Source organism: Antechinus flavipes, chromosome 4 (assembly GCF_016432865.1).
Source record: "Antechinus flavipes isolate AdamAnt ecotype Samford, QLD, Australia chromosome 4, AdamAnt_v2, whole genome shotgun sequence".
Classification (NCBI taxonomy): domain Eukaryota; kingdom Metazoa; phylum Chordata; class Mammalia; order Dasyuromorphia; family Dasyuridae; genus Antechinus; species Antechinus flavipes.
In genome coordinates this window covers 193,743,869-193,770,911 of record NC_067401.1, presented here as the reverse complement: position 1 = coordinate 193,770,911, position 27,043 = coordinate 193,743,869, and the positions used below count along the sequence as shown (strand labels likewise).

General features: G+C 35.6%; 1 protein-coding gene across 2 annotated transcripts in view; it reads right to left on the bottom strand.

The window, feature by feature from the left end:
- BLTP3A (bridge-like lipid transfer protein family member 3A) overlaps positions 1-27,043 on the bottom strand; it is a 72,871-nt gene that overhangs the window by 17,721 nt on the left and 28,107 nt on the right. For both annotated transcript variants that reach the window (XM_051996430.1, XM_051996431.1), the window contains exons 4-13: positions 21,718-21,809; positions 20,062-20,251; positions 19,235-19,375; positions 16,336-16,506; positions 15,738-15,927; positions 9,351-9,437; positions 6,692-6,862; positions 3,145-3,293; positions 810-951; positions 275-468 (exon numbers count right to left, since the gene is read on the bottom strand). In XM_051996430.1, the coding sequence (XP_051852390.1) occupies positions 275-468; positions 810-951; positions 3,145-3,293; positions 6,692-6,862; positions 9,351-9,437; positions 15,738-15,927; positions 16,336-16,506; positions 19,235-19,375; positions 20,062-20,251; positions 21,718-21,809 (1,527 nt within the window). The remainder of the gene's footprint in view (positions 1-274; positions 469-809; positions 952-3,144; positions 3,294-6,691; positions 6,863-9,350; positions 9,438-15,737; positions 15,928-16,335; positions 16,507-19,234; positions 19,376-20,061; positions 20,252-21,717; positions 21,810-27,043) is intronic.

Below are 27,043 nucleotides of genomic sequence, written 5' to 3'. Positions count from 1 at the left end.
TTAAAAAAGATCTTAAAGATGATTTAATCCACCCTACACTCACTTGACAAATGAAGAAACTTAGGCCCATTAGGATCCATTTTGCCCAAGATCATATAAGTAATAAATAGCAGAACTTAGATTTGAATTCAGGTCCTGATTCCAAATTTAGTGCTGTCCTCCAGTATGTTATACTGCTTTCACTAAGTGAACAGACCAGAATGAACCCAGGATCTGTGGTCAATGGAGAGCAATAGTTGAGAATAAAGGACTAAAATTTTACTTTTATTTCTACCTTTAACTGGAAGGTGTCCATCAGGACATCCACATGTTCATCGTGTTGATTTGAATCCTCAAGTTTGTAGATGGCCTTGAACTGTTCCAGGCTGCGGTATAAATCCAGTAAGAAGAGGTTTCCCCAAAGCAAACTGATGGGATCTAGGGTGAAGGTTAGGCCATTCAGCTGCACATAGAGATTGGGACAGGGAACTGGAAAATAGGAAAGAAACAATTTTCAGCACTACAGATATGGTTAGATATTCTTTATTAAAGATAATATCCAATTTGAAATTAGGAAAAGAGAGTCTACCTAGATTAAGATTATCAAATTTGGAGTGCAAGATGTAGAAGTCAACTCATGCAACTATTTTCAGCCATAAAACAAGATAATGTGTACAAGGAACATATCTCTAACAGATATAAAAAGACAAAACATAAGACAATGATAGGAATAGGGGACACAACACACAAAAAAATAAATAAATAAAAGGAGAAAGGGACCAAATGCACTCTTGCAAGATGACCCTTCATCTTCAGGTTGAACTGCTTACCCGGGAATTCCTGATTATCCGGAAAGTAATACTCTGTAAATTCAATATGAATGGCAGATATCTGAGTGGGAAGATTGCCAAGTTTTCGGTTGCATGAAAGAAGGGTAGATGGCTTCTTCCTTGGTTGCCCAGCTGTAGAAACCTAAGTCATCAGGAACTAATATTAATACTGATAGCAAAATTCAAAAGAAAACTGAGCTTGGCTTGTGAAACAAAGTAAATATCTCTGCTATCCTTGTTTATGAAGGACAAAAGTCTGCCACAGAGAGTAACATTTTAGATATGCTCTCATAGAAATGATGTGTAAGTCAATTTTCACTATTTCAATTCAGTCAAATCTAATACAGATGTTGAATGTTTACTAATAATAGTCTAATAAATTTTTTTTTTTGTCTCAGTAAATGTGTAGCAACAAGATATACAGGAAAATCCACCAACAAAAAAAAGCTTTAGCAATAAGATTCAGAAAGGCACACCCAACTTCCCAAAGAATAGGCAAAACATGAAATTCGCAAAGCTTTTTTCATACTGATGTAATAGGACACTGTGTCTCTTGATCTTTGTGGAAGGTGGGGGAAAGTCATAAAATTGCTCCCCACCCACCTGAATGTCTCAGCTCTGAGAAAGCTATCTGGTTCTCACAGGAATTTCCCACTTCCCAATTGATCTAGGAATCACTTTGGTCTGGGAAACAATCACCAGGCTTTATTGATCTGGAAATTAGCCCCTAATCTCTCCCTAGCCCCAACCATAGGCTAATAAAAAAAACAAGATTCTATACCCAAACTTTTGCTATCTTCCTAATCAGGAAACAGCCCACTGAGGGAAACAGTTTCCTCGGTGAAAAGAAACCCATTTTTGCCAAAAACCTCATTCGGAGATTGCAACTGTGAATTCTTTTGCAAAAACCTGCAATACTGGCCTGGAGACTTTCATCACTGTTAGGGTCTCTCTCACCCCTCAAAATTTGGTGGCCTGCTATGGAGATCCACGAAATTTTATATCCTCCTCGCTAAAGTAAGCCTCCTCTTGCCTCTGTTGTCTAATCTATAGAATAGAATGGGACAACTCTAACACTTGGGAAGGTTTGGGGTTGTCAGGAGCTCCAACTTTTCCCCTCCCCCAGATGGCAGGTAGAACAATACATGTTAAATATGTTAAAGTATAAGTTAAATACAATATATGTATACATGTCCATACAGTTATTTTGCTGTACAAGAAGAATCAGACCTTGAAATAGAGTATAATTAACCTGTGAAGGAAATAAAAAATGCAGGTGGATAAAAATAGAGGAATTGGGAATTCTATGAAGTTCTCCAACTTTCTTGATGTTATTCTGTGGCCCCTGTCAGTAGTTAACTTCTTGACCTTTCAGTCTAAGGAGCTCTGTGGGCAGTAGGGCCATTCAGAATTGTTGGGTGGGCCATCAGCATCCTCAAGGCAACCCATAGATGGGACCTGATGTATTATTTGCAAAAGCCCCATTCCCAAATGTCGTTACCACCACCACCAAAAGTGCCACCCCACTTTTAATCTGCTTGTGAGATTTGTTTCCGCCAGGCTTCAAGCTACAAACTTCCAACCACTTGTTCAGTGTGAAGATCATGGGACATCATGGGACAACTGACTTGGACACACAATATTCCCTCTATGCTGCTGCTGCCATCTTCAAATCTCACCCTTTACCTTCTGGTCTGAACCCCTATTGAAAATAGGGACAGCTCTATAGCCCTTGTCAGCTTGAAGCAGCTCCAGAAGATGAGACCTTTGTCCCTTTGCCCCAAATGAATTGGGGATGACTGCTTGAGAGGGGAATGATGTAAAGGACACTGTGTCTCCCTGATCTTTGTGAAGGGTGGGCCATCTGGCCTAGGGAAATTCCTAAAAACGATCCCCACCCTCCTATCTGGTTCCCATGGGAATCTCCCACTTCCCAATTGATCTGGGAATCACTTTGGCCTGGGAAACAATCACCACTCTTTATTGATTTGGAATGGAAATAAGCCCCTAATCACTCCCTAGCTCCAAACCATAGAAGGTTAATAAAAAACAAGATTCTGTACCCAAAGCTTTGCTGTCTTCTTAATCAGGAAGCAGTCCACTAAGGGAAATCATTTCTCAGTGAACATAAACCCATTTTTGCCAAAAAACCTCGCTCAGAGATTGGGACTGTGAATTCTTTCGCAAAAATTTGCAACACTGGCCTGGGGACTTGCATCATTGTTGGGGCTCACCTCTCAACAATACCACCCTCTTACAGTGATCTCCCTTATGCCTATTTGTAAATATGACACCTGTCTAGCAGCTATATCATAGGCTATCTCTGAACCCTTACCTGGTGAACATCTAGGTCATCCACACGTACCACCAAACAACTAGAGCGCAATCGGTTCCAGGCAGGGGGCCAATGTGGAGTGGGAACAGTCTGGCAGCTGTGTAATGAGTTCTTCTCTAGGGGGGTCTTCTGGGGACTGGAGAAAGATTCTGCAAAACAGTAACAGGAAGTTTGAGGACAGAGTAGAGGAGAAGGGAGAGTCATATAAGGTTAGCCAAAATGATAAATACCACAAGGAAGTTAAAATCCCAAAGATTTTCATGCTGGGCATGGAAGAAAAAACCTCTAAAAGCATCAGAGAACTCGTTCCTTTGGTGCCCACCGTGGGGCTAAGGATTTACACTCAGCAGTCCAGACTGACAGGATCCTGAGTTCAGTGGAAAAGTCTCCATGACCTGGAAATTAGGGTGAGTACAAAAATAGACAAGCAGGAAATTTTAAGGGTTAAACTATTGTTTCAGCTGAAATGGGACAAATGCTTAGAAAAGAGCCTTCCCCAACCCAAGGGAAGTGTGTAAAATGCATAGTTAAGCTAATAATAAAAAACAAGGTTTGATTGTAACTTGGAAGCAAATCAATGAACTCTTAAAACCTTTACAGTACACATCTCCTTGGTTCTCTAAGGAAGAAAAATTAGAGCCAGATATAGTAGGAGAGCAACTAACTGAATATTACAATGATAATGGTCCTGATTCAATTCCTAAAGAAACATTCTATATATATAACTTAATACAATTGACCTTAAGGAATCCCACGAATTTTAAAATAAAGAAAAAGGAGAAAAAGCAGGAGGGGGATGCTGACAAAACAGCTAAAAAACATGAAGAATTAGACAAGAAAGGAGTTAAGTACAATGCTGATGAAATCAAGAAATGTGGTGCTTCACAGTAGGAACCATTAGGACATTCCCCATCCCCTGACCTCTTCAATTAATCCTTCATGGGTGAAGAAGGGGCAGTGACACAATAAGCACCACCCAAGAAGCAGCTTTGTCCACCCTCTATGACAAGATTACAAAAAGCACTAGTTAAAGCTAAAAAAAAGAAGACAGAATATATCTGATTTAAGAATAGAAGCATATCCTGTTATTCAAGAGTTTGACTCTTCAAATTAAGAAAGGAGAAGATACACTTCTTTTGATCTGGAAATTATCAAAGATCTGAAAAAGGCCTGCATTCTTTATGGGGCCACATCGTCTTATGTTAAGATGGTTTTAGAGAATTTGGCTTATGAAATTTTAATCCCTAGTGATTGGAAATCTATAGTAAGGACAAAACTTGTGGCTTTTGGAGTATAATGAACTATGTAGAATACAAGACCAACAAAATAGGCAAACTGACTCGAGTTAATATACCAATCACCTTTGATCAACTAGCAGGTATAAGTCAGTATGCAGACACTTTAGTCAGATTAATTACTCTTTGATAGCATATGAGCAAATTGCTGCTGCTGCTATTGAAGTGGAAAAGCACCCCAAAATGGGACCACGAGAAACATAATCTTGAATCTTTGTAGTCAGAAGTTTATTACCAGTTCTTCACTCCCTAATGCAGATGGTATTTTTAACAACCCAGATGTACTGTCCTGAGACTCTTGAGACCTTGACAACCTGATAAGCTTAAAGAAATGATGCTTGCTGCTGCTTCAGAATGACCCCCTTAAAGAGTGATAACTTTTTGCCTCCTGTTTAGAATAGAAATTCCTTTATTATGACAAATGTATCAAGAAACATTTTGATGTCTCTCTCTTCTTTCTATAAATATATGGCCCTGACGCCACTTATTACTGACCCCTCCAATGTTGGTATTGGGGTTCAGTCACTAGCTAGCGATAAACGGTCTTAAAACTTCATTATTTTGGCTGCCCTGTTTTTCTCTTGCCTGGGTACTTCACTATCAAAGCATGGGGCACCCTATCAGGAAAACAAGATAAAGGGGAAGCCTTCGTGAAAAGAGTACAAAGCCCAACCGAACCCTTTGCTGATTTTGTGAGATGTCTGCAGACAGCTGCCATGAACTATTGGTGAAAATGCAGCAACAGGAATAATGATAAAACAACTTGTGAGAGAAAATGTTAATGAAGTTTGTAGAAGAATTATAATAGGACTACACAAAGGAGAAAACACAAGAAACATCGGGTGGTCCCATCTCTGACTACATGTGTCACTGAAAAAGCATGACTGTTAAGCCAATGTGTATGGCAATTGACACATGAACATCAAAAGTTGTTGATAAGACTGTTGCAGAACTTCAAAACCAGCAGCAATCATTGAATTCCCTGAGACATGATAAGACTGATACAAGACTTCAAAACTTGCAGGAATCATTATATTCCTTGACATATGAAGTAATGGACAATAGATTGGTTTTGGACTATTTCTAGGACTTATGGACATGTATAATTCCTCATGCTGATTCATGTTGTTTGTTATATCACTACTAGCCTCTGTTATATTACTATGTGTTTGTGAAATACCTCCCATGTTGATGGATTTTTGTATACCTGTTTCAAGTGAGACCCTTCAGAAACCTACTAACAAAATCTGATTTGACTCCCCATTTGCCTTTGGTGTTTTCACCTCCCTTGCTGAGACATTAGGGAGGGTGTGATCACCTCCTTTTTGGGGTTCTTACCTCCCTGAGAAGTCAGGGAGGGTATGACCACCTATGTTCTAAAACAAAAGAAAGAAGGAGATGTAAAGGGCAGGAACTCTGGAGAAAAATACTTAAAGCTCAGTATGATTGATTTAATCCTACAACAAGGTGTTAACTCAGTGGAATTGATAAGACAATAGTTATCTAGTTTAACATGTGAGTTCTCTAGTTCAGTATGATTGATTTAATCCTAAAACAACATGTTAACTCAGTAGAATTAAGATAATGACTCTAGTTTACATGTACTTAGTACTTAGTATAGTTTTACAAGTTGACACCTATTTTACAAGATTGACATCTATGATGATGTACTTATAATAAGAGTATTTAAACTGAGGACAAAGTCAGCCACAGAAGTTCCATCTTTGATCAGCCTTGTGGTGACTCTCCTGCCTCCTACACTTTGAGAGAGAAGACTTGACCACCATCCTGGTGGCTCTCCTGCCTCCTGCATTCCTCCACTGAAACTAAGACCCACCACAGAGGGTCACCAGAAAGCTAGCCCAGCACTAGGAGAAGGAGAAGACTGTGAAGGAGATAATAAAGACTTTGGACTTTATCCCTTACTATTCTTGTGATGATTATTCTGCTGAGACCAAGGCTGGTCCCAAGACCTCCAGAAAGCTAATCAGAACATTACACATTCCACCTAAGAACAAGATAATCAACTGGATGAAAAGTCATGGTAATCTTCTTTTTGCTATTATAGTTCTCTCTACAGAGGAATGAAGCTTTTAGTTATAAAAGTTTTTAGTTATAAAATGCCCTTTCTGGGGATTAAGTTGGATGCCATTTTCCAGAAGTATTAGATTGAATCAGGCAACTTATTTTTCCAACTCCACTAGCTTGTAGAAGCAAATAAATAGGCTAAAGCAATTATCCTCATAACCCACCTGCCTTCTTGTGGATAGGTAAGTCTGTACCCAGGTGCAAAGAAGATTTGAGATCTGCCTCTTCATTCCATTTTTCTATCATGCTTTGAAATTCGGTTACCAGTTTCTGAGCCCACTGACTTCGGGTCTCCATGGCCTCACAGTGCCTTACCCAGTGCCTACAATTCTCTCCTATAAAAAAGACAAGCAACAAGTTTTCATCAAAACATCCAGGTCAAGGAATCTTTATTTTCTTTTATTTCCAAGCTACATCCCATAAAAAAAGCTATTCTTCGACACCACTATGTCTATTTTCACATCTATTTTACTGTTGTCTTTTTTGAGATGATAGCCATACTTTTTTTGGATTCAGATTCGATGTAATAAATACCACACTAACCATTCATGTTAACTTTGAATATTAATATTTTAAGTGAGTTTCTTATATTTATCAATTGTTGGATTTTGCTTTCTAATCTATTCTGTATCTATTTTATAGTGAATTTATTCCACTTATGTGAAATTTTGATTAAGTTTGCTTTTCTTTCCATAAAATTTTGTTTTAATATTTCTTCTCACAATTCTCTTTCTTTAGAAAAGACAAGAAAGAAAAAAAGATAAACCAACATTAGGTAGCTAAAGATTATATTGCTTAGAACAATCTGAACTAGATTTTTCCTTTTCCCTCTTTTCTTTCAGCTTAGAGGTAAATCACTATGCTTTGCTCTCCTTTAAAGGAGGCAACTAGTTCCTCAATTTTATTCCACTAAGATTATCAACTCTCTGATACTATGCTTTCTATTGCTATGAAATTTTTAAGCCTTTCTTTACCCATCCCGAATAAGAGTATGGTTCATTTATGAGATTCTCACTTTGCTATCTCTGGCTGAGTAATTTTTACCTGTGGCACCTCAATTACAAGAAATAGTAAGTTCTCTCCTATTTAGCTTTTTAATATTTTTTAAGCTCTTGAGCATAAAGTTTCTTTGTATACTGTTTATCTATTACAAAGAATAGGATTGCAAAGACCTCTTCAGTCTTTTCCAAAATGTATACACGGTGTTCATCACACCTTTTAAGTGGTTCAAATTTGTATTTCTTTCTTAAAAAAAATTTTGTCCAAAGTGTTTGTTTTTTGAAAGACTGCCCAGATCTGGTTTTCTTAACAAAAATGCTTAAAAGTTGTCAAATCTATTACCACCTAAATCATTCACAAAATAAGTTATGCTTGGGGGCAATTTATTTCCTTTTGCTGATAAATATACTTGCTTCTTTCAGACATTCTTTTCTTGTTATTTATATTAATAATATCCCCATTTTACAGATGAGAAAACCCAGACAACAAGTTAAGTGACTTGCTTAGAGTTATAGAGGTAGAAAATATTTGAGGCTAGATTTGAACTTACGTCCTCCTAACTCAGGTTGAATGCACTATTCACTGTTCCACCTAGTTGCCTATAATGAGGTGCTATATTCACTGAGATTCTTGGTATGTGATCTGTTTTTTTTTTTTTTTCTAGCCATGTGTAATAGAATTTTAGGATGAATTTCTCTTGCTTCATGATATTTCTTCATAGTTACTAAGAGTTTTTCTGTTTTTGCTCATTCCTCACTATCTTCTCTTTTTCTTATAAGAATTTAACTCATATGGGTCTACCTGAAGAGTGAAATAGTCTCCCCCAAATTTACCCTAATGAGATTAAGGAAAAGGTGTATAAAGCAAAAACTGAAACCAGGAACCTATATAAATTATAAATATCATTCTAACTGATGAATGGTTTTTTTTGCAACTAACAACTGTCTACCATCGGGTTAGTACCAGCCTCCTTTTGTTTTTTTGTAGCTGCCCCTATATGGAGTTTACACTAGGCCAGGGGCAAAGGGGGAAGACTGATCTCAGAAACAGGAACCACCTAGAAAATTATAGTATGAGCCTTTGCTATTTTTGTTTTACATGACAACAAAATGTGTAAAGTTTATTTTTCTCTTAATTGTTTTCTTTTGCTTAGTTTGATGAATTCCTTATTCTTAAGGGGATAAAAGAAAACTGAATGCAAACTTTACTTAACTGTATTGCTGGAAGTCCCTAAGCTGGTCTCTGAAACCCAAATGAAGTGTTACTTACTCCAGGAAGTCACCTCTGATTTACTCAGAAGACAATGTCTTTCCCTTCACTTCAGATTTCACATAGTACTTTCTTTGTACCTCTTTAATGTACTATCGTGAATTAGTATATATGATAGTTTTCTGTGCATTTGTCATCTTCCTTTATAAAAGTTCCATGAAGTTAGAGCCTATCAGTTCCCTATACAAAGTAATGGTAATGAATGAAATTTTGTTAAATTTGTTCTTGAGGAATCTGTCCAAGGCTCACTGCATCCAAGATCCTAATCCCCAGACCCTTGCTAAGATCTCATCTTGATGGGCATGAAGTCTAACTGAAAAAGCATACACAGTCCTCACCATTCCCAATTTTCAATACTCTTTGCCAATGAATAATTTATACCAAAATCTCTAGAAGAACAGTAAAATGCTTCCTTGAGGAGGAAATCTAAAACATCCCTGTGATTAACAAAAATTATAAACTAACTCTAGATTCTCCCAAATACATTTATTCTCTGACCTGAGAGTAATACCACTAGTAATGTTTTAATTCTTTCTCTGTTCAAGCTGTTCATACCTGCCCAGTGGAAAGGATAGTAGTCAAAGGCCATTTTCCGGAAGGTAAGTTGCATGGCACCACCCATAACTCTGTTTGCTGAGTCCCCTGGAAGAGAAGATTATAGATTATTAGCTTAAGATGGCACAAAAAACCCAAAATGCTGTTTGAAGGAGATTCAAAGCCATCTACTAATTTCCTAGGCTTAGAGCAGATTAAAGAAATTTTTTGAATGACCTGGAAAAATTGAGACACTGACCCTTTCTAGTCTCAGGTTCTCCAACTGATACTCTGTGTCATTATATGACTCGGATTAATCAATTTTTTCCTGTTTTTTTTTTTGTGTGTGTGAATTATTTTCCCCAACTACAAAAATGTTAGTAATGTCATTTTGTCACAATACCCTAATACTGGAAGTATAGGCATAACCAAAAGTCCAAGAAAGTTAGAACTCTCATTTTTTTCCCTTTTTCTTGGGCTTTGGATCTTTTGTAATGATAAGAAATTCTAAAAACAAACAGGAATCATAGATTTAGAGCTAGAAAGGGTCTTAGAAGCTATCTAATCCAACACCTTAATTTATAGATCCTTTGTCTCCAAATCCAGCACTTGATAAAATCTTTTTTTTAAAAATTAAATTTATTTTTAATATACATTATTTTATAAATCATGTTGGGAGAGAAAAACCATAACAAAAAAAAAAAAAAAAAACCATGGGAGAGAGAAAAGAAACAGAAAAAAGAAGTGAAAATAGCATAAGTCGATTTAGAGTCAATCTCCATAGTTCTTTTTCTGGATGCAGATGGCACTTTTTTGTCCAAAGTGTATTAAAATTGCTTTGAATCACTGAACCACTGAGAGGAACCAAGTCTTACTGTTATTGTGTACAATGTATTCCTAGTTCTGTTTGTTTCATGCAGTATCAGTTCATATAAATCTTTCCAGACCTTTCTAAAATCAGCTTGTTCATCATTTTTTATAGAACAAAAATATTCCATTACATTTATATACCACAATTTATTCAGCCATTCCCCAGTTGATGGGCATCTACTCATGTTCCGATTTTTTGTTACCACAAAAAGAGCTACTACAAACATTTTTGCACATGTGGGTCCTTTTTCCTTCTTTATGATTTCCTTGGGATATAGACTCAGAAGTAGCACTGCTAGGACAAAGGATATGCATAGTTTTATAGCCTTAAGCATAGTTGAGGGAGACTATATCTAAACAATTATGTATAGATAAGATATGTGCAGAATAATTAGAAAGAAGGGAGATCAAAAAAAGCCTGTTGCAAGAGTCAAGGGAAAGCTTGAAATTTTAAAGAGTCAAAGGAAGCAATTATTTTTCTAAAAGCTTAGACATTCTGTTTCAAGAAATCATAAATGAAAACTGCTCAAATCTATTAGAATAAAAGAGCCAAGTAAAGAATCCACAAATCTCCTCCTGAAAAGAACAAAATGAAACTTTCTAAGTACAACATAGTTAAAATCCAGAGCTCCCATTGATATGGGGATTCACATTAGGCCTGGAAGCCTCTACCGTAAATGAGAGTAAATCTTGGAATAAAACATTCCAAAAAGCAAAAGATACAGACTAACAACCAAGAATAACTTACCTTGCAAAATTGAATATAATACTATGATGGGGTGGAGAGAGAGGAGATGGATTTTTAATGGAACAGAGGACTTTCAGGTATTTATGATGACAAGCTCAGCACTGAGTAGAAAATTTTAAATACAAATATAAAAGTCCAGGGAAATCTAAAATGTTTATTTATTTGCATGAAGGGTAGCAACTGCATGATGATGCAGTGGGAACATTCTAATACAGGGAGAAAAGACAATTTCCTTTTAGAACCTTAAAGTCATCAAAAGGTCCAAGAATTAAATAAGAAAAAATAGACATTATATTGATAGTATTCTAACAGTTTTAGGAGGGGAAAGACAAGAGGGAACAAAGAAATAACTAGGGTAGAAAGGAAAAAGAGTGAAACATGTTACTATAATAATTAGGATATAAAATATGGAATAAAGAGTAAAAAGATCAGGCACAAGATGAATTCAGTCTTATCTGAAACAGATGAAGAATAGTTGAACACACTAGTTTTGGTGTAGAAATACATTAAACTCAACAGGGAAACAAACAATCAAGAATAAGTAAGGTGTGACAGAAGGAAAAATAGTAAAATGAAGGGAATGTTCACAAGCAAAAAGCCTTACTGATTCCGAAGGAAGAATCAAACTAGGGGAAATAGAGAAGAAAATCACTATAATCTTAAGGGATGTCTAGAATCTGCGGAATGGTGAAATAAATTGATATAAGAATGTTAAGTAACATCATTATAAGAATGATGAAAGATTGATTTCAGAAAATCCTTACTAATATGCATTGATGAAGGATGAACAGACCAAGTTGAACCAAGTTACAAGAACAGTGAAAAGATAAAAACAAAAGTATAATAGGCTTAAGAACTCTGATCAATGCAATGACAACCATGTGTTCAGAGGACTTGTGACATGTTACCGCCTTCCAGACTTAGGCTTTTCGACATTTCCAAAATGTGTATTCATTTGAGTGCTTATTTGTTAAAAATAAGCTTCTTCCCCACTCTCTACTCTGATCTTCATTCTCTTAATGTTGATCTGAAGATTAGGAAGGAAAGAATTCCAAAAAGTAGTGATGCCAAAAAAGAGGTACCAATGGAATAAATTTTGTAAAAGCACAAAAGAAAATAGAAAGAGGCAAGCAACAATTATAAAAATAACATGTAGAATTTACCATATACATTAAAAAAGCAATTTCATGAAAAAATACAGTCCTTTTCTGTGTTATGCCATTTTTTGATGTTTTAAGTTCAAGATACTATATCTGGAGTATTAGTTTTCATTTGGGAAATCACTTATGAGGAAGAGCTCTAATAAGCTGGAAAACATTTAGGGAATAACCAGAATGGTAAAGGATCTCAAGTTCATGCCATTTAAGGGCTGTTGTGAAGGACCTGGGTATATCAAATATGGAGAAAAAAAGGCTCTTCTTCATGACATCTCCCTTCAAGTATTTAAAAGATTGATATATGGAAGATAATTAGATTTATTCTATTTGACTACAGAGGGCAAAATCAAGATCAAACTGAAGCTCTCCAAATGTGTAAATGGCTGCCCTAGTTGAGTAAGGGAATCCTTTTCATTATAGATCTTTAATCTTGACTTGATGATTATATTGGGGTAAATTATAATTTATAATAATTATACAATAAAAATTTATAATTCTTTTCCAGTATGGAATGGATTGGGTTTCCACCAAAATCCTTTCCAAATCAGAAATTGCATGATTTTATGATAAGCAGCTCAACAAACCAAGAATTTTAGGGTCAAGGAAAGTATGGCTCTGGGAAAGGGTGGAGGAAGAAAGTGTTCCTTTCCTCTAATTCCTATCCTACATCAATCAATTGATAAGCTTTTGTAAAGTGTCTACTTTGTGTCAGGCATTTTTCTAGGCATGAAGATACAAAAAAACAAGAGCAGAGATGAGGAGAGAGGACATAATGGATAGCCAATTGCAAAGACATAGAGACTACAGCATACACACTACAATGTATAAAGAACAATAAGAATAATTTAATTGGATCAAAGAGTATGTAAAAGAGAATAATACATAATAAATATGAAAAGGTGAGTTGGGGGCAGGTTGTCAGTCTTTGAATATCAGAGGAGCTTATAGTGGTGCTAGAGTAAAAAGGAACCATTAGAAAGTATTGAGTAGGGGGGTGACCTGGTCAACCCATTGGAAAAATCACTTTGGTATCTGAAGGGAAGCTAGATTGAAATAGGAAGAAATTTAAGGAAGAAATTGGGGGAAAAGACACCCTTTCTCCACTTCTTCATCACTTTCCACCAGAAGCTTGAATACTGAGGCTGACCTTAGGAAAAAATACTAGTGCATCTTAAAACAAGCATGCCATGAGACTTCAGTGTACAAGGGTCTCTAACAATGCCGGGGGTCATGTCTCCTCTATTCTAAAAAAAAAAACCTTACTTAATCATTCCAAACCCACTAACTACTGTCCTATATTTCTTCTGCCTCTGTAGCTAAATTCTTTGATAAAACCAACTACAATAGGCGCATTCACTTTCTGTCTTTACTCTTTACAATCTGGCTTCCAACTTTATCATTCCACTCAAACTGCCCTCTTGAAAACTAATGATTTATTAGTTGCCAGATCTAATGGCCTTTCTTGAAATTCTCATTCTCCTTCACCTCTCTTCTGTACTTAACACTATTGATCAGTCTTTCTCCTCTACTAAGCTAGAAATTAGCTAAAGAAAATAAATCCCACACCATAGTAATTAAAACTGAATTTAAGTTTTTTGCTGAACTCCAAATATAAAAAACTCCTTAGTCCTATCTCTCTTTTAAATCAGGAAAGCAGACATTTTGGGAAAAGGAGAGGGTTTTTTTTTTAAACTGTTGATTTCATTTTAGTTATTTGAACTCAAGTTGTAGAAATGCTTCTTTCTTTCTTTCTTTTTTAAAAGAAATGTTTCCTGCACCAGCCCTGAAGTGAGGAGGACCTGAGATCAAATTTGGCCCCAGACGCTTAATATTTCCTAGCTGTGTGTAATATTTCCTAGCTAAGAGCAAGTCACTTAACCCCAGTTGCCTCAAAAAAAAAAAAAAAAAAAAAGTTTCTTTAGAGTTAAAATACAAAGATTGATTCACTGCTTTCAGAATCACCTTCCAAGCAAAAGGAAGTCTGGCTTTTCTCAAACACTCAACACATATGTAGATGAAAGTGAACAAAGCAAACTGAAGCAGCAGCAGGGTATAAAAACAAAAGTACTTTCTCTTCAGCAGAAGAAACAATAATATTATACAAAAGGAAGATGGAGAAATGTAAACATACTGCAACAAGTAACCAATAAGAATTCCTAGTAATAATTATAATGTTATATAATTATTATTTATAATAATAATAAGAAGAAATAAAAGATGTCACAAGGGAATTAATTAGAGTAAAAGAAAACAGGTTCATCATGTGTTGAGGACAAGAGATGACAGGTGGGAAGGTGGAAGAAATCATGGGAAGTACTTGCACTCTGATGTTTTTTTCAGAATGTTTCAGAATGGGCAGTCATGTCTTAGTAATCTTAGTAATGTTAAAAACTCCTTAAATCAATGGAGTCACAGATCTATTTGAGTACTTGAGGTATAAAAAACAGTGTAATCACAAAACAAAAATAACATGAAAATTAAAGAACATAAAAATATAATAACACAGCAAGAAAACTATCCCCACCAAGATTTTTTTTAAATTGAATTATGAATCCACAACTTGTAGGGCTTAATGACTACTAATCAAATTATTCCTCATACTCAATACCAAGAGAAAAAGGAAAAAAAAAACTCAGTTAAAAAAAGCATTTATTATGTAATACTACTAGCAACATTCATTGGTATATTTTTCTCCTAAAAAGACAATGAGATCCTTAAGGTAGGCAACTTATCTTATTTCAGGAGATCATGACCCCCAGGCTGCAAGCCTGACAGGAAGAACGATTTCAAGTCCTACCTGATACATAATGAATATGTGATCCTTAGCAAATCACCTCACATCTAAGTGCCTCCAGCAGTTCTTAAAGACCAAAAGTTGCAAAGATTTTTCCACTGATCCAGAGACTTTCTCCAAAGGACCTCCCTACAGCAATGAAACCAGTTCCAGATGAAAAAAAAAAAATCTCTCCCAAGACCTAAGATTGTGTGTTCTCTACACAAAAAGCACTTAATAAATGTTTGCTTCTGTATTTATTTTATGGTGGCAAAGAGAACTTTGAAACATGAATCACTGTAGAAAAGCAAGAAAGATATTGAAGGAGGAACTTTTGGATGGCCAAAACAGGATAGGGTATTGAACTTGGAGCACTGGAATAGGAGATGGAGGTGGGGGTGGAAAGCTGTAAAGGGAGAAGTAGGACTTAGAAAAGGGAATGAAAGAGTATTCTGAAATATGGAAGCTGATCCTTTTTTTCTTTCTCTCCTAAACTTCTAGTCTCTAAACTCTATCTCATGGTTAAGAATAAGAGAAAAGGAAAAGTGTTGGGTGACCATTTGGAAGATATTTCCAAGGGACAGCCCAGGGCTAACAGTGTATAGTAACCAAAGTGTGTACAGGAATATATGTGTGCACACATATAAATAAATAAAATCAATCTAATGTAACCATATTCCATAAAATGTAACTATATTCTATAACCCAATATGTTATTTTATTGGAAGCAAAACTTAAACACGAAATCCTGTTAAAGCACTCTTCTGTGTCCCCAGAGAAGTTAACCTTATCTGATCATTTCCCCTGTACTAAAGTCATCTATATAATTTGGAGCTTTCATGCCTAGTGCCAAATCCCACCTGGTTCCCGGGACTGGCTGTCATCACAAATGTGTAGATCCAAGCGTGAAATAAGCAGATGATAAGATGATTCCTTCACATCAAACTTCTCAAAGTACTGGCTGATACGGCTGTTGCTAACGTTGCTCTGACCACCACCAAATGTCTGGTTCCAAGAATGATGGGCACTGGGAGCAGCAGGTGAAGTACTCTGTAATATAAAGAATATTATATAAAATATCAATACTCTATAGACTTTCTTAAGTAAACAAAGTATATAATAATGCTGGGAAAAGCCAATATATATCATGGATTATATTGTCCCAGGGCAAGATATCCGCATTTTCTTATACTCATAAACTTGGATGCTCACTTTTGGTTTGTTTCACCATTTATAACAAAAACTCCACAACGAGGATAGAACTAGTCGGTTAGAATGCAAAGAAATTACTAATACATTTTTTTCAGTCTCCTGTCCATTATCATTTATGTACTACTATTAGGAACATTTCAGAAAAGCCTATTAGAAAAGACAGAAGGCATATAAATTAATAATCACAACAACAGAATCTTCTCCTATTACCTTCTCCTTACTCCCTGTACTGTTGTGCCAACTCACTTGAATGGGCTCAGGTGCCAAGCTCTTTCTCTGTAGGGCTGACTTCTCTACAGCCTCACTCAACGACTCTGCATACTTCATCATAGCTTTGAGCTGTGAGTCAGTCAAAACCCATAGCAGGTCATCCAGCAGGAACATCAACTTGGAGGCTATCACATTGCAGTCTTTGGTCTAATAGGGCCAGAGATAAAGTGGAATTCATTATCTTGAATAATTTCAATTCCCCAAAATAGCTTCACCTAGTCAAGCTATGAAATTTAAATTGATTAAATCATATCCCTATAAATGATATAGGAGACTTCTGAAAAAGAAAAACTCATTAGCCACTTCCCTCCAGACAAGGCCCAAAGCAAATTTGTTTTCTCCCCTGAGGTAAAACTGAGTTTCTTTGAATATCAATGGTCACAAGAAGGATATATTTGGCCAGAGGGTTGCAGTTGTTGATCTGATCTCGCAGGAAGGATAAAAGAGATTGTTTGAGGTGTTTACTTCTTCCTGATCTACCGAGTCTCTTAAAGAAAATATAGAGAACAAATAGGGCAGAAAAACATTTGTTAGTTGCTTTGACAGATCTGGCTTCTCTTTACCCTCGAATTTGAAGGATTTACAGGAAAGAGAGATTCTCGTGAATTATATTTCTCTAAAACACTTTGATTCTGAAGTCACAAAGAGAAACACTTTTAAGGATGAAGGAAAATGGATTTGTCTAAGAATATCAACTCAAATAAAAAATAAATATATAGAATGATGAAAACAAGGTCAGGTAATAGAAAATATGAATATAAGAATGTGGAATAGTCTTGTCAAAATACTGTCAACTGTACTAACACTCAAAATGACATTGGCCACAGAAGCTAAAGACAATAAAAAAAGATCTGATCTTTTTAATCTTAATATTAAGGGTAAAAAAAAGATAAAAGTTTAGGATCATTGCTTCAGAGTGAAAAAGGCAATAGAAAAAAGATATAACTCGCAACTTTCATTTTGTTTCTATTTTCTCATCAAGAAGAATAACTGTCATGCTGGAAATAACAGAACAAAAATTATTAACAAGAAGTTGATACCCCCAATAAGTAAAGCAATAGTAAGCTAAATGATCTTATTCTTAAGTTCTAAAAGAATTGGTTTGTGTGATTGCTGAGTTATTTGAAAGATTGTGGAAAATGGTTATTGTACCATAAGACTAGAGAAAAAGAAATGTATTTTCAAAAAAGGAAAAGAAAATCATCTATAAATTATAGGTCAGTAACCTTTACTTCAATTCTTGGGAAAACCCAAAAATAGATCACTGAAGAAGTGGTTGGCAAATACTGCTAAAGAAGCAAGTGATAACAAAGGGCCAATCTGGTTTCATCAAGAATAGGTTGAGTTGGAGTAACTTGTCTTTTTTGACAGAATTACTAAACTAGTCAATGAAAGGAATGATGCAGATATAGTTTACCTAGCTGCAAAATTTTTGATGAAGTATTTCAAACTATTTTCTTTGGTAGAACATGGATAGATGTGAAGCTGATAATAACACCTTCAGATAAAATCAGAAGTAATTGGATGATGAGACTCAGAGTAGTAATTAATGGTTGAATCTCAAAGTGACAGGAGTTGTCTAGTGAAATAAATACTCCAGGGATCTGTGTTTTGTCTTTTGCTATTTAACTTTTTACCAATAATTTGGATAAAGCATAGATAATATATTTTCACCAAAAGTGTTGAATGCACAAAGCTAGGAAGGACAGTTAACATAATGGTTGATAAGAGTCAGGATGGAAAAGAATCTCAACAGGCTAGAGCCAATCAAGAAGATGAAATTCAGTAGGAATAAATATAAAGTCTTGCACTTGGGTATAAAAAAATAAACTCCAAAAGTAAAAAAAAAAAAAAAAAAAATGAGGAAAGTATAGATAGATAGCAGCTATTTTTAAAAAATGAAGAGAGGTGGTATTATAGATTCAAATTCAATATGAGTTAGTGGTGTGCTGAAGCAGCCAAATTTGATCTTGAGTTATAATAAGAGAACATAACTTCCAGCAATAGGGAGGTAGTCCTACTGTATTCCATCCTGGTTAGAACTTCATCTAGGCTACTGTGCTCAGTTCTGGACACTATATAATTTATTAAAACTGGAGTGTCCAAAAAATGGTGAAGGGCCTTGGGATCATATTTTATGAGGCTCAGTTGAAGGAAATAGGTATTTGACCTAGATAGAAGAAGACTCAGAAATCAACAATAACTGCCTTCAGATGTTTAAAAGGTATTAGACTAGTTCTGCATAGCATGAGGGCTAAAGAAGGAGCAATGTTTAGAAGTTGCAAAGAGGACTGATGAATTTCCTAACAATTAGAGCTAAAAGTGAGATAAAGTTTAGTGGGAAAAACTTTTATGAAAGGTGGTGGATTCCTTTTCCTTGGAGAGTTTTAAGCTAAGGCTGGATTGAATACTTGTCAGCTATATTATAGTGGGAACTGCTTTTGTATATGGAACTAGATGGCTGCAGAGGTCCTATCTAACTTTCAAATTCTATAATTCTTGAATTCTCTTAATGTTTTATGTGCTTACTAAGAGGTAATAAAGCTGAATTTCTCAATGAGTGAGTTCTATAAGAAAAGTTCTGAATTTTTTTGTATGACATGGATCTCTAACAACCTGGTGAAACCTATGAACCCTTTCTCAGAACAATGTTTTTAAATGCATAAAAGAGAGGATTACAAAGGATACCAGTTATATTGAAATAGTTATGAAAATATTCTTTAAAAATCAAGTTCCCTTTTCCTTCTGCTAAAGTCCAAAAAAGCAGCACAATTGGCTCTCCCGCTCATGGTGTCATCCCAGATGTCAAAAGTATCCACTCTCATGGCCATCCAGGAGAATAGGAAAAACAAACTATTAAATGGAGAACACTCACTCTTCTTTTAAGAGCTATTTGGATCCTGCCCTGGTTGGTAATGAGCCTCAGTGGAGTAGTGATTGGATCCTGATCACCATTGTCAGTGGCATCTGCCTCAATCCGAAGAGTCTGCCATGTTAGCTCCTTAAATGTTAGAACCTGACAGGAGAGAAAACATTTTCTCAGAATGCTAATGATACTTGAACTGACCAAAAGGGGGCAGTAAGACTAAGGCCATAAAGCATACAAGGACTAAAGACCACCTTTAGCTGAGTAGAGAGCTCCAAAAGGCAACTAGTTGGGGCATTCACAATTGCTAAAAAAGGTATAGTATCTTCAACCTTTATTGGCATAACTGTTAAAGTTGATACATTCTAAATTTTTTTAAATATAATTTACAAAAATAATTTAAAATGTATACTTTTACATAAGACCATTTTAGATTTTAATGAGTTTTTCTTTATAAAAGTCCTATTTTGATGTTTTATGATGAAGGGAAGTGACCTTAGGCTCTGAAAGACTTTTTGAATTCAAGTCATTATCCATAGATAATGCCTAGCAAGTATGAAAAGACTTTTCATCAATAAGTATGCCCCTAAAATGCTGAATTCTTTGGCCACTATAGTCCATGAAAGAAAGAAAAAAAGTTTTGGTGATAGTTATTATGTTAAAAAATTTTTTAAATTTAATTTTAAAGAAAATTTCTTTCAGGAGTTTATACATATGAAGAACACTTAAGGGAATTTTAAAAATTGAAAGGATTATTACCCTTAAAAATAAATAAGGATTATTCTTATTTCAATTCCACTCTCCCCCACCCCCCACCTCCCCTTTAAGACTGTCACCTCTCCTCGGTGGGGGTCAGTGATACGGGTGAGGCGGAGGTCGCTCTGCTGCCAATTGGGGTTAACACTATAGCCTTGGAGCTGCCACAACTCGAAAGAGGCATGAAAAGCCTTGGAGTGAATCTTGATGGTGATAGAATTAACAATAATGAACATTCCCTCCACCACCTTCTCAGCAAAGCCATATTCACTGTAAACAATGAAATAGAATAGTCAAAAGATCAAGATAACCAGAAGACATTCTCCTCCAACCTGAAAGATGAATGAATTAAAAGAGGCTACTTCCAGTCTTTAAAACACTGTTCCTTCAATAATAAACTAGATATTGTTGGACAGTGAGCATCACAGGGAAAAAACAATGAAAAGAAGGGAGCATAGGTTTCTATAGGATATTAAAAAAAAAAAAAACAACCAAAATGATACATTTTCTTTAAGCATAAGGACACCAGAAAGAAATATAGTAACAGATGATATAGCCCATTTCTTGAAGTCTAACTTATACTCATCTCTATTTTACTTTGCCTTTTACTGAATATGTAGCTCTGCTAAGCTTACACATAACATGCTCTAAAACCTGTCCAAAATAAATTCCCCTAAACTTTTTTCTTAAAACCTTTTCTCCTCCCATTCCCTTCTGTGATCTCCCTATTTCTTCACCCAGTGTCCCACACTAGGAGATAGAAAGAAGTGCTTGGTCAAAACAACTCAAATTGGTTTGATACTTTGAAATATAAGGGATAACCCTCCCACTTCTCTCCAAAGCATTAAGATATTTTTTATTCTTCTATTATCAATCACACTTATTAATATTTAATCCTGCTGATCTTAATCCTCCCAAGTACACACACACACAGTTCTTCCTTATAAAAACAAAAATACTTAAGTCAATCAACCAAAACTGAAACCATACCTGACACTTACCTCCTACTGAGAGAAGCCAATGCTTTTGTCTTTAATTTTTTCCCCTTGTTTTACAGAATTTGCAAATAATAGTCAGAAATGGCAGTATTCTTATTTTATTTAATTGGGAAAATTTCCAGCATTTCTTCACTTTAATTTTACCTTTCCAGAATTATCTGGTATTATTCTTGTCTCCTTCAGTGATCTAAGCAAATTGGGCTACTTCTGATTCTGTACTTTACTATTTCCATCTCTTTTTGCAAAGAATGTTATCTCCTGAAGTCTTCAATTGCTGAAAATCTACATTTTTTTAAGGCTCATTTCATATGTCATCTCTTCCATGAAGCTTTCCTTTATTCTCTAGTCAAAAAAAAAAAAAAAAAAATCCTCCCCTCTCCTTGCCTGGATAATTACAAGTACTTGATTTAGATTTCATGGATGGATTTATAAAGTATTACTGTCAATATCCAGTATTAGCAGTTACTATAAAATTCTGGTTTATAACATTTCTCACTATAATTATTCACGTGCCATGTTATCAAAATATTTTACCAACTCCATGAAGGTATTCCAGATCTTCTGCATGTTTCCCAGCAGGGTCAAGCATAGTGTTCTGAACATAATAAAAACTTAAAGGTTATTAAAGTTGAACATAATAGCTACTTAATGTTTATTAAAGTTGACACTGGGTACCCTGGCTTATCTAGCCTATCTTTCCTAATTACAGAAATGAGCATCTTAAAGATATAAACTGACCTCTGTCCTGAAGCCAGAGCAATGGGAGACTGTCCATTAGGCGGCCTCGGCTCTTCACATGTTTTCATCTCTACTTCTACTTTATCCAGACACTACAAAGAAAACCATTGAGAGTGAATGCTGAGCAAAGCACATGCTTGCATTAAAAAAGATCTCAGGGTCTCCAGACTCAGAGCTGGAAAGGATTTTAGAGATCATCTAATTCTAATACAACTACTCTTTTTTTAAAAACTACATCTTACAGATCAAGAAACTCAGGAGGACAAACATCTTGCCCAATAAGATCACAAGGAAATAAAGTAACATGGCTGGGCCTTAAACCCAGGTATGTGACTCCAAATCCAGCGTATCCATTCTATGATATCACACTGTTTCTCAATTATTCCAACATTATCCAATTCTATGTTTCTTTTTCTCACTCAGACATATTAAGCTCATTTTTATCAACAAGGAAACTATAGCTGAGAGATGTTAAATGTCTTTTTCAAGGTCACAGACTTATGTGTGGAACAGAGAGATAAGGTGAAGAACTTACAGGAATGTGTAAATTCTTTTTCTGTATTTTATTTTCATTATTTCTGTTTCCCCTATGACCTGTATAATATGTACAGGCCCATATCTGAAGCCTGAAGGCTTGATGTGATTTTGGGGAAACAGAAACCTTCCATTCCAATCTCTCCAGATAGCAACAACCAATTAGATACCTCCTCACCCCCAAGCTCTCTTACTTGTGATGTAATCTCTTATATAAAAGCTGTATATCTTTACTACTTCTTTAGTCCTCCTACCATTAGCTTTCTCTTTCCCTTATCTCGTGGTAGAATGGTTCATCCTCCAGAGGTATAATAAACAACCTTTCTGCTTTCTATTTTGAGTGATCTCTGAGTAGTCATTTTGGTAAGGATCTTCTACATCCCACAAAGTTGGGAGTTCGTCCAGGATGGGGCCTTTGGGGAAGATGGCTCTGCACCCCAGACAGGGACTGGAGCCCATGGAGTAGTTTTCTCCATGGTCTCTGGTTCTGGGTGAGCAGCCTCCCTCCCCTCTTAAGACAACGACCTGAGGCAGGGGTACTCGGTGGAAAGCAAAATTGAAGACTGAAGGAAGTAGAGTCCTCATGACCAGTATTGCAGCCTGAAAGATATGTACATGTGTAAACTTGAGGTAACTGCTTTTGGGAGTCTGGAAGTCTATTGGCTGGGTTGAGGGAGATCACAAGGGATTAGCCCTCCTAAATTTGTTTTTGTGTTAGGACTGCTTTAGACCCCAAGGAAAGGACTTTCCTGAGGAAGGTCTCAGGTGGCTGTGGGAAGTGAGGAGAAGGGCCTCCACCAACACCTGGACTAGATCCAAAGTGGTAAAATGGGATAGAAGCAGTCCAAAAATTTGTATCAGGACGTTAGCGAGGGAATTCAAGACTGGGATGAATTTCCCAAATATAAAAGGGAAGAAAACTGGGAGGATGTTCCCAGGATTATTTGGGTATGTCAGACTTAAATCTGTATATAAAAGGTGGAAATAGAGTTCTGTGTGTATGTGTGTGTGTATGTCTGCTTTGCATTTTTAGTTCTATGTTAAAAGTTAGCAAGCTCATAAGAAATAAGAATTCAGCCTCTGTGTTGCAGGCTTAGAAAAATATCAGGCTGAATTGTGGAAACTGGAATTCATTCAGAGTAGTAATTCTTTCAGCATGGCTCAGAATGTATTGGTCTTAAATCATGGCAAGGTAATTTGGGAACTAATTTTGCAAGAAGAGGAGGAGAGAAGGGGAAAAATAAAAAACATATATTGACAGTTTGGAAAGTTTTGAGAAAATAGAAGAACAGTGGCTATCACTCCTGTAAACAAGGAGCCTTGTTATCAGAACTCAGGCTTGTGGAATCCTGCTAGAGAAAAAAAAAAAATCTCAAGGTAAAGCAAGGATTGGTGCTTAACTCTTTCTTGGCTTACTAAAGAAGTTTGAATGGAATATGTAGGTAGATTTTAGGAAATTTCACAAACTAAAGTACTGGTTAATTTTAAAATAACTTTAAATTGGTATGTGTGTTAAGATTGGAAACTTAAGATTAGAAATAAGAAATTGCAGATATTGGAAGGGAGGAATAAAAATAGAGTAAAAGAGGTAAATTGCCAAACATGGAGAAGGCTCTCTGACTTATTGGACCTGTGGGAAAACCAGGTATGTTTCTCTGCAACATTTGATTAAGAGTTTTGGGAACTTACTATATTTTAAAGAGGGACTATAATTTTGAAATTGGGGGAAATAATTTTACTGTTGCCTTGCACATGTTAGATTTATTCTGAGTATAAAATCTTAAGAAGTGTTTGAATATTGTGGCCTTTACAATTGAAGAGAAAAACTTTTTTTTTTGCTTTATTGTTTGGTTGGACTTCAAATTAAAATATAGGTTATTAAACAAAATGTCAGTAGATTACCTTAGGGGAGGTCATGTTTGTATCTCCCTACTTAAATGGTATATTGCTTTTTAAAAGTATTGGGTAATTTGTAAACTATATGATAAGTTTTATGAAATTTGGTTCAAAGCTAATTGTGAATCTTGAAGTTTAAAGTTTAAAAAAAAGGTGATTTAAAGAAAAGGGGAAAGAAAGATTGATTTACAAAAGCAATTAATAGTTTAAATGGATCATCTAGTCAGAAGGGTTGTTGATTTGGGAGTGTTTAAAGTATGTTGGAGAAGGTTTGAGCAAGTAGGCATTGGGAGAAGAGAGACAGAGAGATGAGACAGGAGAATTAAGATGATTTAAGAAGGATTGATTAGTGGGAGCAAATGATTTCAAGAAGAAATCAGTGGAAAAAAGAAGGAAGTGGTTGGAAAAGGTAGTCACAGAGAGACAACTGTGAGACAGGATCTGTTTTTGGAGGGGGCGCAGTAGTGGAAAGCAGCAGCTGCTTGGTTCCTTTGGCTGAAGAAAGCAAACTGTGATTTAAAGGGACAGGCTGCTCTTACAAGATGTTAATTGACTGAATATTTGTTTCTTGAGATACATAATTATGAATATCAAAGAATATGATCAGAAATGTGATATATAATTTGAAAGGGTTATTTCAAAAAGTTTAATTGATGTTTTTAAGAACTTTTCAGATTCTTTTATGTGAAAATAGAAAGTTTTAATTAACTATATTGATGCCAATTATCTGAAAGGGACTCCAAGAATAATAGTTTTTGCCTTCATTCTTTTGAAAATATTTTTGTTGTGAACAATATGTAGTTTGGGGTTTTTCTGTGTATTGGGTATTGTAAAAACAAAATGATTGGTATAATATTCAACTTATTCAAGATTCAACATCTACTTGGGTATGTAAGAATTGTGTGAATTTTCTGGGATAAATTTCTGTTACTGATATAAGGTCATGGTACGTTCTTGAATTTTTTTCTTCCTGTGACTGATTTCTATGATCAGAGCAATGATCAATAGAAACTGTTAAACCAATTCAATTATGTCATACTTTGTTGTTTCCAACCTGGTTTTATGTAATTATTATATCCTAAATGCGTAGGCACATAAGTATTTAGTCTGGTCATCTGTTTGTTAATGGATATTTGTGTTTTGTTTTTAAAAGGTTTCTAAATGATAAGAGGACAATTAACAATAGTCTGTGAAATCTAAGCGCTGTTTTATTTATTGGGAATATATCTGACAGCTGTTTGTCTGCCTTGTGAAGCAAACTCAGCTGCTGGCTCTTCACATTTGACAGCAGTCTGGTGAATCAAGTCTTTCTATCTCAGACTGTTCTAATCTTATTAGATTTGGTTTGTTGTTGTTCTAGATTTTGGTCAAATTATAGATTATTGAATCTCTTCTGAGACATGGATCAGTCCATCTGAAGCTTAGATTGACACCACACCTATGTGGCGTGGATTGAGAGCCTTCGCCCATTTCTCAGCCTGAAGCAGCTTATATTGAGACCATCGCCCTTACTCCTGATGTAATTTGGACTGATATGGGGGAGTGGGAAAGTGGTTGATAAATTATTGTTAAAATTACAACTGTATTACTGTGTTTATGATTTGGGATGGAAATTGTTAAAATTGTGTAATTATTGCTGTTATGGATGTATAGGAACTTTATATGTGGGATGGTTATTTGATGCTTTAGCTTTGAAATCCCTTATTCTTTTGGAATTGTTCTGGTAGACAATTCTCTGAATGCCTGTTTTTAGAAAATCTCCAAGATATAGATACCTGTCTTGGGACTGGCAGTCTCCAATCCTGTAACCACAGTTTCTTAATTGATGTCTCAGCAGTCTCAAAGTCCTGATTTCCTGTTTCCTAGAAATCAGGTGATTTGGGGGAAACAGAAACCTTCCATTCCAATCTCTCCGGATAGCAACAACCAATTAGATGCCTTCCCCTCCTCTTCTCAATGCTCTCTTACTTGTGATGTAATCTCTTGTATAAAAGCTGTGTATCTTTACTACTTTTTTAGCCCTCCTACCACAAGCTTTCTCTTTCCCTTATCTTGTGATAAAATGGCTCATCCTCTGGAGGTTTAATAAATGACCTTTCTGCTTTCTATTTTGAGTGATCTCTGAGTAGTCATTTGGGGTAAGGGTCTTCTACATCCCACACACTAAATGGTTGAAAGAACATCTCCTAAATTCAAACCCAGTGTTTCTTTCACTTGATAATGAACTGAGATTCTTGGAGAAAATGATACATTATAAGGCTAAAGCAAAACTAAAGAATTTAGAAGTCTTGATTTCTGTTTTTTAACTATAGCCATTTTATCATAAAGGCCTCTAGGACTAATCAGGCAAAATCTCTTCAAAGTGTCTTTAGAAAAACCCAAAAAACAAGAAGCGGGCAGCAGCCTACTATTCCCAAAAGGAAGAAACAAAGACCAAATTGGAGGTTTCCTCAGACGTGTAAATGAATTTTACTTGTGTTTCTACGCAGCAAACATGCTACCTATCATTTAATACTTATTGGCTCATCGTGGGACTTATAGAGAATAAAAAGTCAGGCAACTAAGAATGGGAATTCACTGACTTCCTTGTCAAAGAAAGAAAAAAATTCAGTTCTAAGTTTATTTTTAGAATAGTTTGGAAGTTTGGAAGTTGAAAGGTAACTATAGCCCCATTTTCAGAACTATTTAATATATTCCCCTTCAAATACTCTGTCAGCCAAACCAATCTATTTATTATTTCCTGAAGATACGATTTCATATCCTACCTCCAAGCTTTTCCATAGGTCATCTCAAATGTCTTTACTGTTTTCTGTCCTCACCTCTAATTCTTAACCCTGTTTCTTTTAAGATTCAACTGATTCAACTGTTTAAAAATTTTTTTGATAATAGCTTTTTA